General features: G+C 46.9%; 1 protein-coding gene across 6 annotated transcripts in view; it reads left to right on the top strand.

Moving 5' to 3' along the window:
- The window catches only part of DIDO1 (death inducer-obliterator 1), a 50,235-nt gene that overhangs the window by 15,187 nt on the left and 22,495 nt on the right, over positions 1-12,553 (top strand). For 4 of the 6 annotated variants that reach the window (XM_079127985.1, XM_079127980.1, XM_079127982.1 and 1 more), the window contains exons 2-7: positions 2,495-2,701; positions 3,597-3,704; positions 4,347-5,181; positions 5,877-6,198; positions 7,788-8,000; positions 8,915-9,128. In XM_079127985.1, the coding sequence (XP_078984111.1) occupies positions 4,349-5,181; positions 5,877-6,198; positions 7,788-8,000; positions 8,915-9,128 (1,582 nt within the window). In that variant the 5' untranslated portion in view covers positions 2,495-2,701; positions 3,597-3,704; positions 4,347-4,348. Of the gene's footprint in view, positions 1-1,496; positions 2,098-2,494; positions 2,702-3,596; positions 3,705-4,346; positions 5,182-5,876; positions 6,199-7,787; positions 8,001-8,914; positions 9,129-12,553 lie in introns of those variants that run through there. The other 2 variants (XM_079127983.1, XM_079127984.1) reach the window with 2 other exon arrangements.

Genomic DNA, 12,553 nt, shown 5'->3' with positions numbered 1-12,553 from the left:
CTGGGAGCAGCCCTTGGGAGCCAGGACTGTGAACTGAGCCAGCCAGCCACCTTCTCAGCAGAAACGGGCGGCTGGCGCACCAGGTGTTTGGCAGGTGTTTTCTCCAAGTTGAATGGTATGGGTCTCAAGGAAAGCAGCTGACAGTATTTGTTGGTAAAGATAAAATTTACACTTTCAAGAGAAAACTTAATATTTTCTACTGTGCTTGTGATCCCTGCCTGATAGTTAGACTTCTAGGAGATGCCAGCTGACATTAACAAATGCATTTCTTTTGTGTCCTCTGCCTGAAACTCATGCCACTGTTCTAAGAAAACAACTCCCCAGTAAAGATGTACTTAAAGTGCAAGACAGACCAGTAGGTTTCAATGTAAGAAAGTGAAACATTCATTGATCTGGTTTCAGATTCCATGTTGCAGTTGCTTTTATGAAAGTGCTACTTGTCCAGATTTTGTGTAATGTCAATGAACGCCCACAATTAGGTAGAAGATTGTTGAAACATTTCTCCGGTTTCTAATGACATACTGTGTAAGGCAGGGCTTTCTTCAGGTATTTCAGCTAAGACTCTGCACAGCAGATAGACTGCAGAGCACATAGGAAGATCCAGCTGTGGACTGGGAGGGCTGAACAGGAGGGCTGAAGCATCTTAGTAAGACCTTGTTTCCAAAGGCAAAAAGTCCTGGAGAGCATGCCTGGGTTCTCTCCTCAGCACTGTTTAAAAAAAAAAAGAAAAAAAAAAAAAAAATCCAACTGTCTTCTATTAAGCCAGGGATTTGTGAAAATATGAAATACTACTCAGCACTAGTTTGTGATTGTTTAGAAATAGCATTTTTTCATTAATAAAGTGTTAATGTGTAATGGATTTATTTTTTAAGTATATACTGAAAACATTGGAAATATAAGTGAATACTTCCTGCATAAATAAATAAGCTCTTTGGAGTATCAGTTGAGACCAGCAGTTTGGGAGCTACAGCTGAGGGAAACCACAGGGTCCACTCCTGACTGTGCTGACTAGCTAGCAGAGCTGGTGAGGAGTGTTGGCTGGCAGGGGTACGGCTAATGCCCATATTCACAGCATTTCCCTGTTGATGTTTAGTGTGAAATGGAGAAGTTTTCACTGAGAAAAAACATGCTTAGAAGTGTAGAAAGCTAATTATAAATTCAGTACATCAGTGTTCACCTGCAGTGTCCCTTTCCCACCTGGAGAGATGCCTGGCTTTCTCCTGGGAGGAAGTTGTCACTAGTATGTTACTACAGTGTTGTGGCCACATTCGCTGTGATGTGCTGTGCAGCTCTACCCATTGCACAATAGGTTGCCATAGAAACTTAACGCTTTTTTTTTTTTTTTTTTTTACTTTTACCTTAGGCATATGTTTTATTTTGTTTTTACTTTTGTCTTGATATATCTACATATGTTTCTATCTTATACATTAATTGAACTTTTACATTTAGTTCTCTGTGTTGGTAAGAATTTAACAGTTGGATATAAGGTGATCTGCTCTTTCAAAATACCCTTTTTTTGTTTACTTTTGGAGGGTGGTGCCAAGGATTGAACTCAGGGGCACTTGACCACTGAGCCACATCCCCAGCCTATTTTGTGTTCTTTAGAGACAGGGTCTCACTGAGTTGCTTAGCCACCTTGCTGTTGCTGAGGCTGGCTTTGAACTCTCCTGCCTCAGCCTCCAGAGCTGCTGGGATTATGGGAGTGTCCGCGCCTGACTTGTTTGCTTATTTTTTTTGTGGTACTGGGGGTTGAACCCAGGGCCTCAGGCATGCTAGGCAGGGGCTGTGCCACCAAGGTGCACTCCAGCCCTGAACTGAAGTTTTTCTTAAGCGATCTTTCATTCCTGAGAACTTCTGGGTTTCTTTGCCTTTGTAAATGTTCGTGTTTTCCTCTTGAGAAGTGGTTTCTGAACTCCTGAAACCATTGTCTGGAGGCTGGGTTTCTCATGGAGGAGAGCCGTGTCTGTGATGGTGTCATGTGAACAGAGGGCTAATGTCACTGTCCCTTTAAAGGAGGTAGAATGTTTGTCCTTTGTTCTGGGTCACCAGGGAGACCACAGTTAGAGGGAAGGCAGTTGGAGCCAGGCAGAGGAGGAGGTAAGAGGTGGGTTCTGCTCCCAGAGCAGGCTCTGGGCCACAGCTGGGGGTGGGAGGCAGCTCTGGAGAACCTGTCGAGAGAGAACAGGCGTCTGAGTGAGTGCTGAATGGATATGGAAGCAGAAATGTTTGTTTGTAATATACATCTATAGACTGTGCTGCTTTGAGGTTCAGTAAACAGAAACGCTAGCCTTCTGACTAAGCTTTTTTAGTTAAATAATAGAACTCTGATATTGGGAATTTTGAATAATTTTAACAATTTTGTAGTTCAGCCTCTCCACTCTTTGGTTACATAACAGGTAACTTAGTTTGGTGTCTTGATTTTTTTCTGAATTACTAATGTGTGGTTCAGTTACAGTTACTGAAGATCTGTAACCTGTTTTTTATTTTCCTCTAGGAGTTTACTTCGGTAGCTGTCTCTTGATCGTCTGGATTGTTGAAAAGTTCAAATTCTCTTGAGAAGGAGAGTGAGCGAGCAGTGACCTGACTGCGGCCAGGTCAGGCCTAGCCAGGCCTGGCCACTGGCTAGACCAAGTGTCTTTGCCGGCCAAGCCTTGTCACATTTAGGATTTCAGGGGAAAAAAAGCCTTCTTCACTGGGGCAGGTAAAGCATCAATTATGTTAAACACTAGCAACAAAATGTTCACTTAATAAGCTTATATTTCTTATTCATAAAGTGTTCTTATCTGTAAAGGGAGATGTAATGTAGCATTCATATTTATTTGAAATATTCTAGAATCTAGGCAAAGATTTTTAGATGAACATTTAAGCATCTGTTGAGATTTGATGCAGCATTCCTTTACACTCTCATATTGTATGTTCTCTGATAAGAGCTGAATTTTGTAGAAGAGAATCCTTGTGGCAGAAAAACATCCATTCACAGGAGGCAGGCATCAGAGTCTCTCTCAGACCCCGTCTGAGCTGCCTGGGGTCCCGAGGGGAAAGGACTGCACTAATGAGCCTTTCTGGGAAGGCTGATAACTGGCCTCTCAAATTGCTTTTTGAGTAAAAATCCCAAGGGCTGTGTGGAAATTAGGACCCAACACTCCATAGAGCAGGTTTGCTCTACCCTGGGGCTAGGGTGTAGCTCAGTGGTAGGCTGCTTGTTTAGCAGCATAGAGTGCTTATTGGTACTCGGGGCCCTGGGTTTGATCCCTAGTACCATACCAGTTAAAACTTGGTATAAACTTGGTGCAAAAGCAGGAAAACCATGTTCCTAAAAATGTTCGCAGTGAGAATGAAAGGGCAATTACAGTCAGCCCGGTGCCTACTACACAGGTCCTCAGTGCCCACGTATCCTTGAGTTTGTGCTCTGACTTTAAATTGATGTTGGCACCTAGGCAGTTGGGGTTACCTCGGGTCACTAAACAGGGTGTGGGTCAGGGTTGCAGGGTGATGGAGTCACTGTCAGGCAGCATCCATAGATGAGACTACATCTGCTAAGAAGAAAAAGTTAGATTTCTGGCAATTTTCAAATTTTGTATATTTTGCATTTTTAGGGTTTTCATTTTATACCAGTCTTAGGATGGAGCATGGCATGAATTCAGAGTTGTCATTTAAATTTAAATGTGATTAAAACCTGGACAAATTGGAAAAGAATTCTCAAGGTATATCCTGTCTCTAAGTGTCATTGTGTGTGTTGTCCCTGCCCTGTGCTGGGGTGGAACCCAGGGCCTTGCTGATGCCAGGCAAGTACTGTGATACTGAGCTACACCCCAGCCCTGTTTTTCCAGTTTCTCATTTTAGACAATAAAAAGTTCACAAGCATCCCTGGGGAGGACCCAGGCTAAGGCTCCGGAGTCCAGGATAGACTTGGTCGGAAGTGTCACCGTATTGGGTGCCCTGAGACTAGCCAGATCCATGCAAAGTGCCATGGACTAGCACACTTCTGGGCACCAGCCGAGTGTCTCTGGACCTCGCTGTTTCTGTCAAGTCCTTGTGCCCTGGAGCTGCTCTTTGCTCATGGTTTTATGCGCTGTGTGAAGCTGAGTCTTACGTGGTAAAGGGCAATCACACATTTCGATCTGTTGCTCAGATTTTCTTCTGCGAAGGATTTACTCTGACTCTTGATCTTCTTCACAAATCACAAGTTGTCCTCAGGAGTTACAGGGACCCTGGGCAGGAGCACGTAGTTTGCGTACAGCTCCACCTTTGTGAATGGAAACTCACCCGTTGCATTGCTATTGCTGATGCACACCCCTGTGTGTGATTCAGGGCTGTTGGTCAGTGTGATTATCTTTCATCACTAGGTATGGATGATAAAGGGGACCCAGGCAATGAAGATGCGCCTAAGGCTATCAAACCCACCAGCAAAGAGTTCAGGAAGACCTGGGGGTTTCGCAGAACCACCATTGCCAAGCGTGAAGGTGCGGGAGATGCTGAGGTGGACCCTGCCGAACAGCAGCCACAGCAGAACAGCCTCTCCCTGCGCCGCAGTGGGAGGCAGCCGAAGCGCACCGAGCGTGTGGAAGAGTTCCTTACCACAGTCCGACGTCGAGGGAGGAGGAACGTGCCCGTTTCCCTGGAGGATTCCAGCGAGCCAGCGTCCTGCCCAGTCACAGACGTGGAGACCGCCTCGGAAGGGAGTGTGGAGAGCAGCTCTGAGGTGAAGGGTGGCCCTGCACCCGGTTCCACGGGGGCGAAGACGCGTCCCGCCTCTTCTGAAAAGGCAAAAGAAGGCGATGAGGAGGACGACACCTCTGACAGCGACAGCGATGGCCTCACTTTGAAAGAACTTCAGAATCGCCTACGGAGAAAGCGTGAACAAGAACCAGTGGAGAGGCCTCTGAGAGGCATCCAGAATCGCCTGCGCAAGAAGCGTCGGGAGGAAGACCCTACGCAAACCGTGGACGTCCAGGCGGGCAGTGCTGGCGAGGACACACCGCCCTGCAAGCAGGAGCCAGACGCAGGCCAGGCTGCTGCGTCCCAGGGCGCAAAAGATGAGAGAGAGAGTCAGTCGGAGGGGACAGCAGCTCAGAGGACTACCGAGGAAGACCCAGGGGACGTGGGCAGACCTAAGCCTGAGTGTGAGGGCTACGACCCCAACGCACTGTACTGCCTCTGTCGCCAGCCTCACAATAACAGGTAGGTCAGGCCAGGCTTCCGGGCTGGAGGCTGTGTGCCTTCAGAGTGCACCAGGGGAGCATCTGCCCTCTGTGTCGACATCGGAGTGTTTGAAAGCTGGGCCTCGCGAGTCAGATCAAGTCACTTTGAGAAGAACAGACAGAAGCAGTGGGCTTTCTAGGGGTTACCTAGAGCTCCCTCTACCACTGGCTTCTGGGTGCTGGGGGTGGTAGCATGTCCCTGTGGGCTAATTGGGAATGAAGGTGCTGCTGTCATGTGGAGATCACACTGAATCCTCTAGTTTACTCTTTTTTTTTTTTTTTTTTTTGATAAACTTTATTTTGATTCATTGTACACAAATGGGGTACAACTGTTGTTTCTCTGGTTGTAGATGATAGTTTACTCTTAAAAAGCTACAGTCAAGCCAGGCATAGTGGCACATGCCTGTAATCCCAACAGCTCGAGCCTGAGGCAGGAGGATCACAAGTTCAAAGCCAGCATCAGTAGCTTAGCAAGAGCCTGTCTCAAAATGAAAATGGCTATGGATGTAGCTCAGTATTTAAGCACCCTTGGGTTCAATCCCCGAAAAAAAGCTTCAGTCAAAAAGAAAACCAAACTATTTGCACTCTTTTTTAATAATAGAATGTTAAAGCCAATTTGACCTCGCAATATACTAGTAAGTGTATCACTGCCTTCTCGTGCGTGTGTCCTTTCAGGTTCATGATCTGCTGTGACCGATGTGAGGAGTGGTTCCATGGCGACTGTGTGGGCATTTCCGAGGCTCGAGGTCGACTCCTGGAAAGGAATGGGGAGGATTACATCTGTCCAAACTGCACCATTCTTCAAGTGCAGGATGAGACAAATTCAGACACCACAGAAGAGCAGGAAGCTAGATGTAGACCTGGAGTTGTGGATGGCACGGACTGCACAAGTATAGGGACAGTGGAGCAGAAGTCTAGCGAAGACCAGGGGATAAAGGGTAGAATTGAGAAAGCTGCAAACCCCAGTGGCAAGAAAAAACTCAAGATATTCCAGCCTGTAAGTATTTCTCTCCAGGGAGAACATAAGGGGCTCAACCTTACAGATGACAGACTTACAGTTGGCAGAAGCACCAAGACTGGGAGAGTGTCTTTCCTTGGGAGTGAGTTAGGGTTTTTCTGTGCCCTAACAGGAAAATACCCTATACCTGGCTTCTGTTTATGCCGTGTATTGTCCCAAGGATGTCCTTTAAAAAAAAAAAAAAAAAAAATGTACCTGTCGACTTTCTATGCCAGTACTGACTTTTAAAAATTTAGCCTTTCTTGCTGGATGCTGTGCATGCATGTCATCCCAGGAGCTTAGCTATACCCTGTCTCAACAGGAAAAGGGCTCTAGTGATGGAGTTCAGTGGTAGAGCACCCTGGGTTCAATCCCCAGGACTTCCACCCCCCAAATTTGTCTTTCTTTGGTGTCTTTCTCATGCTTTTAGCACTGTTGCCCTGCTGAGTGTGGCACACTTGGTATATCTCTGTCCACCTGGCTTGAAGCCCCTGGGGCCACAACACTGTTGACATCTGCTAGTGAGAACCATCTCCTGCACTCACAGGGCTGTATCCCATTTCCCATGAGGGGCACAGTTCAGCACCTTTTTTAACCTGGATCTCTTGCGTCCTCAGCAGAGGATTGAGATTGCTATGTGTAGAAGCATCTCTGTTAACCTTCTCACACTGTTATCTCTAAGCTGGGAATGTGTGAGGACGGGCCATTTAGATGATCATATGATGGAAATGTTCAGAAGGGAATACAGGAAAACAGGACATAAACTGGTAATATGTGGTTGGGTCATCAGTAAGCTCATGTTTGACATAAGGTTGAATTTATTCTACATAGAACTTATCAATGGAAGAAAAGCAATGATGTTAAATATTTGAGAAGTTAGATCTTTCTCAAGTGAACATGGATGTGCCTGTGGTTGATCCAGTTAACCATCACGTGTGCTTCAGAGGTGTTGAGCTGGACAGCCGTGTGTGCTCTGGTGTGTTTTCGTTTCCTCTTTGCATGATGTTACTACAAGTTGCCATAAGCTCAACTTGGAACTTCATGCATTCCTGCTTGCAGTCTCCAGGCGTCAGAGCCTGGTTTGCCTAGCTGTGTCTTCTGCTCAGTGTCTTAGGGGCCTGTGGTGAGGGTTGCATGGGCATGGTCTCATGAGATGTTGGTGAGCCCTCACGTCAATTAGTATGAATGTTATCCTGTGCAGTTTTCATGGCATATTAAAAATCAGTTTCTCTAAATTCAAATTCAGTCGGGTTTCATGTATTTTATTTGCCAATATCATAGCCTTGGGTGACCCCCTCTCAAAACAGCAGCTTACCTCAAAAGCGCCTTGGAGTCTTCTCTTCAGGAGAGACCTAGTCCCTCCCTGTCCAGTCTTACTCATGTTCCCTCCAAGTCCAGCCTCAAGGGTGAGGAAGACTACAGAGCATGTGTAGCAGAAGTAACCAGAGAGTCCTGCCACCATACCAAAAATACTGTTCTGTGTCTCTCAGTTAAGAGCAGTGACCTTGGCACTTGGTAATGCCGTCACGAGGTGCTGGCTGTGGACGTTGGAGTGTACTTCATCTGAAGTCACCTGTCTCGTTCTGCAGGTCGTAGAGGCTCCTGGTGCTTCGCGGTGCATCGGCCCTGGGTGCTCCAGTGTGGCGCAGCCTGACTCGGTGTATTGCAGTAATGACTGCATTCTCAAACATGCGGCAGCTACTATGAGATTTCTAAGTTCAGGTAAAGAACAAAAACCAAGACCTAAGGAAAAGGTCAAGATCAAGCCAGAAAAGCTCAATCTTCCAAAGTGTAGTGTTCAGGTAAGCAGACCAGGATCACCCTGGGAATCCTTGGAGCACAAGTGTGTGCACGTGCTTTCCCATGGACTTGGGAGCGTAGGGGACAGCAGGTGTCCATGCTTTGCAGCTTATGTCCCTTTTGTTTCTGTCATCCTCCTTTAGCTGAGGGCTGGTTAGCATGGATACAGTAGCATCAATGCAGGCAGCTGGCTGCTGTGGAGAACCTCAGATCTCAGAATGCAAATCATAGTCTTACCAAAGCCAGTAGTCAAGAGTGTGCAGAGTGGACTCAGCAGCTAGAGAAGGGGCGGGCTCTGGACAAGGTTCTGTGCCCCGTGTAAGACATCTCTCAGAGATGTCTTATTCTCTATGACTTGGGAAGAAGTGGGGATTATCTTTGAATGCTTACTTAGAAGTTGCTTACTTAGACTTGAGATGATTTTTAAAGCTGGTAGTTTTGAAAACTTGGAACTGCCAAAGAAGCAGTGACTACCATACACAGAGGATGTCAGAACTGGGAGTACCGGGACCCTGCCAGTTTACTGTCTCCAGGCTGCCAGCAGAGAACATAGAAATGTCATTCATTCTCTGCCTTCCACTTTGTATTAGCTTATTTCAGTGGCTCATGCAAGGGGTTCATTCTTCCGTCATTTGGGAACCTCACGTCTTGCCAGGGTTGCAGCAGTTCCATATCAGTGACCCTTCTGTCACCCATGAACAGTTGAAACCCAAGTGCTCTGTGGGGATGCCAAGGGTCTGCTGGGCTTGTAGATGTAGCCACTCTGAGCAGATGTGGTGTATGAGCCTGGGTGGGCAAGGGGTCTTAAGGGATTCAAGGAGGAGGAGATGGTGACACGGCCTTCTTTGCCCAGAGAAACAAAATAAGAGTTTCATTTTTGGTCTTCTTAATGACTGGAGTCTCACTGATTGTCCAGGCAGGGATTAAACTCTCTTCTGTGCACAAGAGACCAGCTCCAGAGAAGAGGGAGAATCTGGCAAAGAAGATGATGGTGGCTCCCTCGAGGAGCGAAGCTCTGGGGAAGGAGGCCCCCTGCGAGAGCAGCACTCCATCCTGGGCAAGTGACCACAACTACAACGCAGTGAAGCCAGAGAAGACGGTTGCTCTCTCGCCACCGCTGTTGTGTAAATGTACGTATCACCCATGGGCTGGCCTCCCAGCCCTCAGGACTAGGAGTCGCAGCTGTGTTTTAGTGTTGATGGTAGGCACCAGCTCACCATCAGCTGTAAAAAGACGCCTGTGTCAAGGACACCTCTGGACCCAGGTGTCCGTGCCTAGCGTGTGGGACTTCCTCTCAGTGTTCTCCAAAGATCTGTACAAGCCTCGCTGCTAAATGTCTCACTTTGGGGTTGGTGCAGTTCTTCCATTTCTTTCTTTAGTATCAGGCTCTGGTAAGTATTGTATTACTTCCAGCAAAATCAAATTGCATCAATGCACTGCCCATACTCCTGGTTCACCACTATCCCATCAGCTTTATCACAACCCTACTTAAAACTTGAGTTTTCCCACATAACCTTCTGCATATAAAATCACTTCCTTTTTGTATGCTGTGACATCTCTTTCTGTAAATCAATATTGCTCTGGTAGACGGGGCTAGGTGGGATTTTTAGTAGTTAGCGTTTTTGACCAGATGCTTTGCTCATGTCCAGTTCACATATTACACACTCGTGTAAACACATGTCCTGATTTTGAAAGCCATTTGCTGCTGCTGAGCAGACCCCACAGTAAGTGAGCGTGGTGTCCTTCACACTCAGCAATGTCCTCACAAGGGGACAGTTGTGGGCTGGTGCCACAGGGTAGCAACTTTTTGACTCTCAAGTGTTTATAGACTGTTACCCTGCCCCAGATTTCAGACCTATGAAATGAAGATACTTCAAGTAGATCTTTGGAACCTCAGATTAGATGATCACCTTACACTTATTCTTGTCTCAGTCTCAAAACCTAAGTCTCAGACATTTAAATTAGATTCAGTAGCACATCTCACTATTATACATTGTTTCAATTCCGTTTTCACCCATGCCTTCTCTGCATTTTGTACCTTTCTAAAAGCACTGAAAGGTCAAATATCCCTGGACTGCAGGAGCAGAGATGTGTGCTGCTTTCCCTTTCAGTCGACCTTCAGTGCCTCCCTGAGTGAGGGCACCTTGTAGGAAGTGCTAGATCGCAGGTGGCTAAGAAAACGTGAAGGTCAAAGGGCAAGGAAGTGGAGTCACAGGTCGATGAATTAACCAGCTGCTGCATTATGATGGACCTCAGTACACCTTAGATTGTGCAGTGGATTTCATGCTAGCAGATGATGCCTCTCAAATGCTCATCAAAGATAATTAAATAGCACTTTTACAGAGCTAACAAATGTACTCAAAATGAGCACCACCTATCTGTGAATGGGTAGAGGGTCGCCACTTTTAGTACTGGCTGAAATGTGTAAAATTGGTTGTAGGCACATAACAATAAAGGAAAGAAAAACCCAGGGTATAACCACAGCACAGACAGCCGGGTGACTGGTCTCGGTTTAGTTAACCTCCATCTGCATCCAGAAGGGGAACTCCGCCCCTGAAGCCCCAAGGAGGCATTTTAGGAGACCTGTGCACTGGTGGGGGGAGACAGGGGTCGGGGGCTCTACCCAAGGTGCTGTCTCCTGTCTCACCAAGGGGGAAGGGAGGGGCAGGAGCATGGGATCAGCAAGGAGCTGGTTCCTCGGTCTGTCTTTGACCTTTCCATGTTGGCTCCTCAGTGGAGTGGGTGTGCTTCAGTGGCAGGAAGTCGGGACAAACTAACTGAATGACCTTCCCAGCACGTGGACATCTCAGAATTAAAGTAATGGACATCCAGAGTATAGCATGCCTAAGGAACGCGCTTCCAAGCTGGTCACTGATGATTATTTTCCTGTTATTCCAGAAATGTCTTCCCAAACAATGATTGGGAGGAGACTAGGGTCATGGTAAGGTCATCCGAGCCCAACGCTGGTGAGCAGCAGCACTGTGTCTCTGCCTTTCCCCCAAACACTTCCTTGCCTTTGTGGTAGCAGGGCACAAGTCCTGAGCCCTGGTTGGTGTGATGGAAGGGGTACCATGCACAGCCGTGGTCACTGCCTCTCCACCTGGCTGCAGAGCACACTTCCTGGGCTGGGGGTGGCGGGCGAGGCTCTGAGTGAAGCTGATGCTGGGAACACTTCCAGTTCACTCTCTTGGAGTTGCTTCAACCGGCGAGTATGAGGACCTGCGTGGTAGAGCCCCGCCGCTGGAGGTGCCTGGGCCTCCTGCCCTCGTGGCACTGGTGCTGCCCCAGGTGGACGCGGGCTGGCTGGGCAGGAAGCTCTGCTGCTGCTTCGTGATCTCCAGGTGACGCGATTCATGCACACTTCCTCTGTATTTTAAAATTGTGTTTTAGGATTTCTGTACAATTCTAGCTTATGGAAACGGTTCGCATTGTTTCTCCAGAGATCCTGGTGCTTTTGTATTTATACCTTCCATGGGTTTTCCCTTTACTTCCACCTTGAGTGCACCTCCCACTACTGTCAAGGCATGAAGTGGGTTAAACATTTTTTTCTAAAACATTCCTGGTGTATTAGATAATGAAATTTAATTTTGGTATTTACATCTATAGACAAAATTGTTAGTATTTTGGATTTGATAAATGGCTCACTGAATGGGGATCCAAATAGATTTTGACAGAAAAACATTTCATCTAGCTGTGGGAATTGAAAAGGAAAACCTTAACCCCCTACAGACCCAAATCCGAGTGATTTGCTGTGCATCTTACCCAGGTAGAAGCATTTCCTCGTTGATGCGTGCGAACCACACAGACGAGCCAGGTGGTGTGGTGAAATGGATCAAGGCAAACACAGGTTTTCACCTGGGTGACTTGGGCTCTGGGCTCCAAAAGCACATTTCATTAAAATCCTAAGTGGAACAGATTCCTTGTAACATGGGGGATGCTAGAACCCCAGGTGTGTAGAAATCCAAAGCTGGGGGTGGGTCCTGTTTTACCAGCTCATGAGCCATATGTCTCTCCACAGTTGTCAGTGGCAATAAAGTGGGAGTGGGAGGAACCTGACTACATGTAAACCAATCTCATATTGATGAAGGCTTTGGCTTGATAGCTGTTTGTAGTGTTATCCATTAAATGATCCTTTTTGTTGTTGTTACCATTTGGTTGTCAAAAACGACAGTCTTGGTATTTTAAAGTATTCTTATAAACTTAAGAAATAGCCTGCCATTCAGAAAACCTTGATTACAACTCTATAAACTTGAACCTGCCAGGTGAGCCCCCCTCTCCACTGTCCTGCAGCTGCCCTCTTCCTCTCCATACTTCAGCCTCCTTGGGGAGGCAGTGAGGGGTGGAAGTGTCCAGTGGGGTTGGTCCTGCTGGATTCACCTCTCTGGGACCTTTTGGAGCTGTGAATCTACTCTAATACTCTAAAGATTAATACTCCAGGAAAAGCCCTTTGCTGGCATTGCAGATGTCATAGAGTGCAAAGGTCACCTCCGAAGATGGCTGCTATAACTTCAGTAGGATACACACGTTTCAGGTATATTTATATAAAGTAACATAC

This window comes from Sciurus vulgaris (genome assembly GCF_902686455.1).
Source record: "Sciurus vulgaris genome assembly, chromosome: 2".
Lineage (NCBI taxonomy): Eukaryota > Metazoa > Chordata > Mammalia > Rodentia > Sciuridae > Sciurus > Sciurus vulgaris.
Note: the sequence above shows the minus strand (reverse complement) of the source record. Positions and strands in the feature narration are given on the sequence as shown.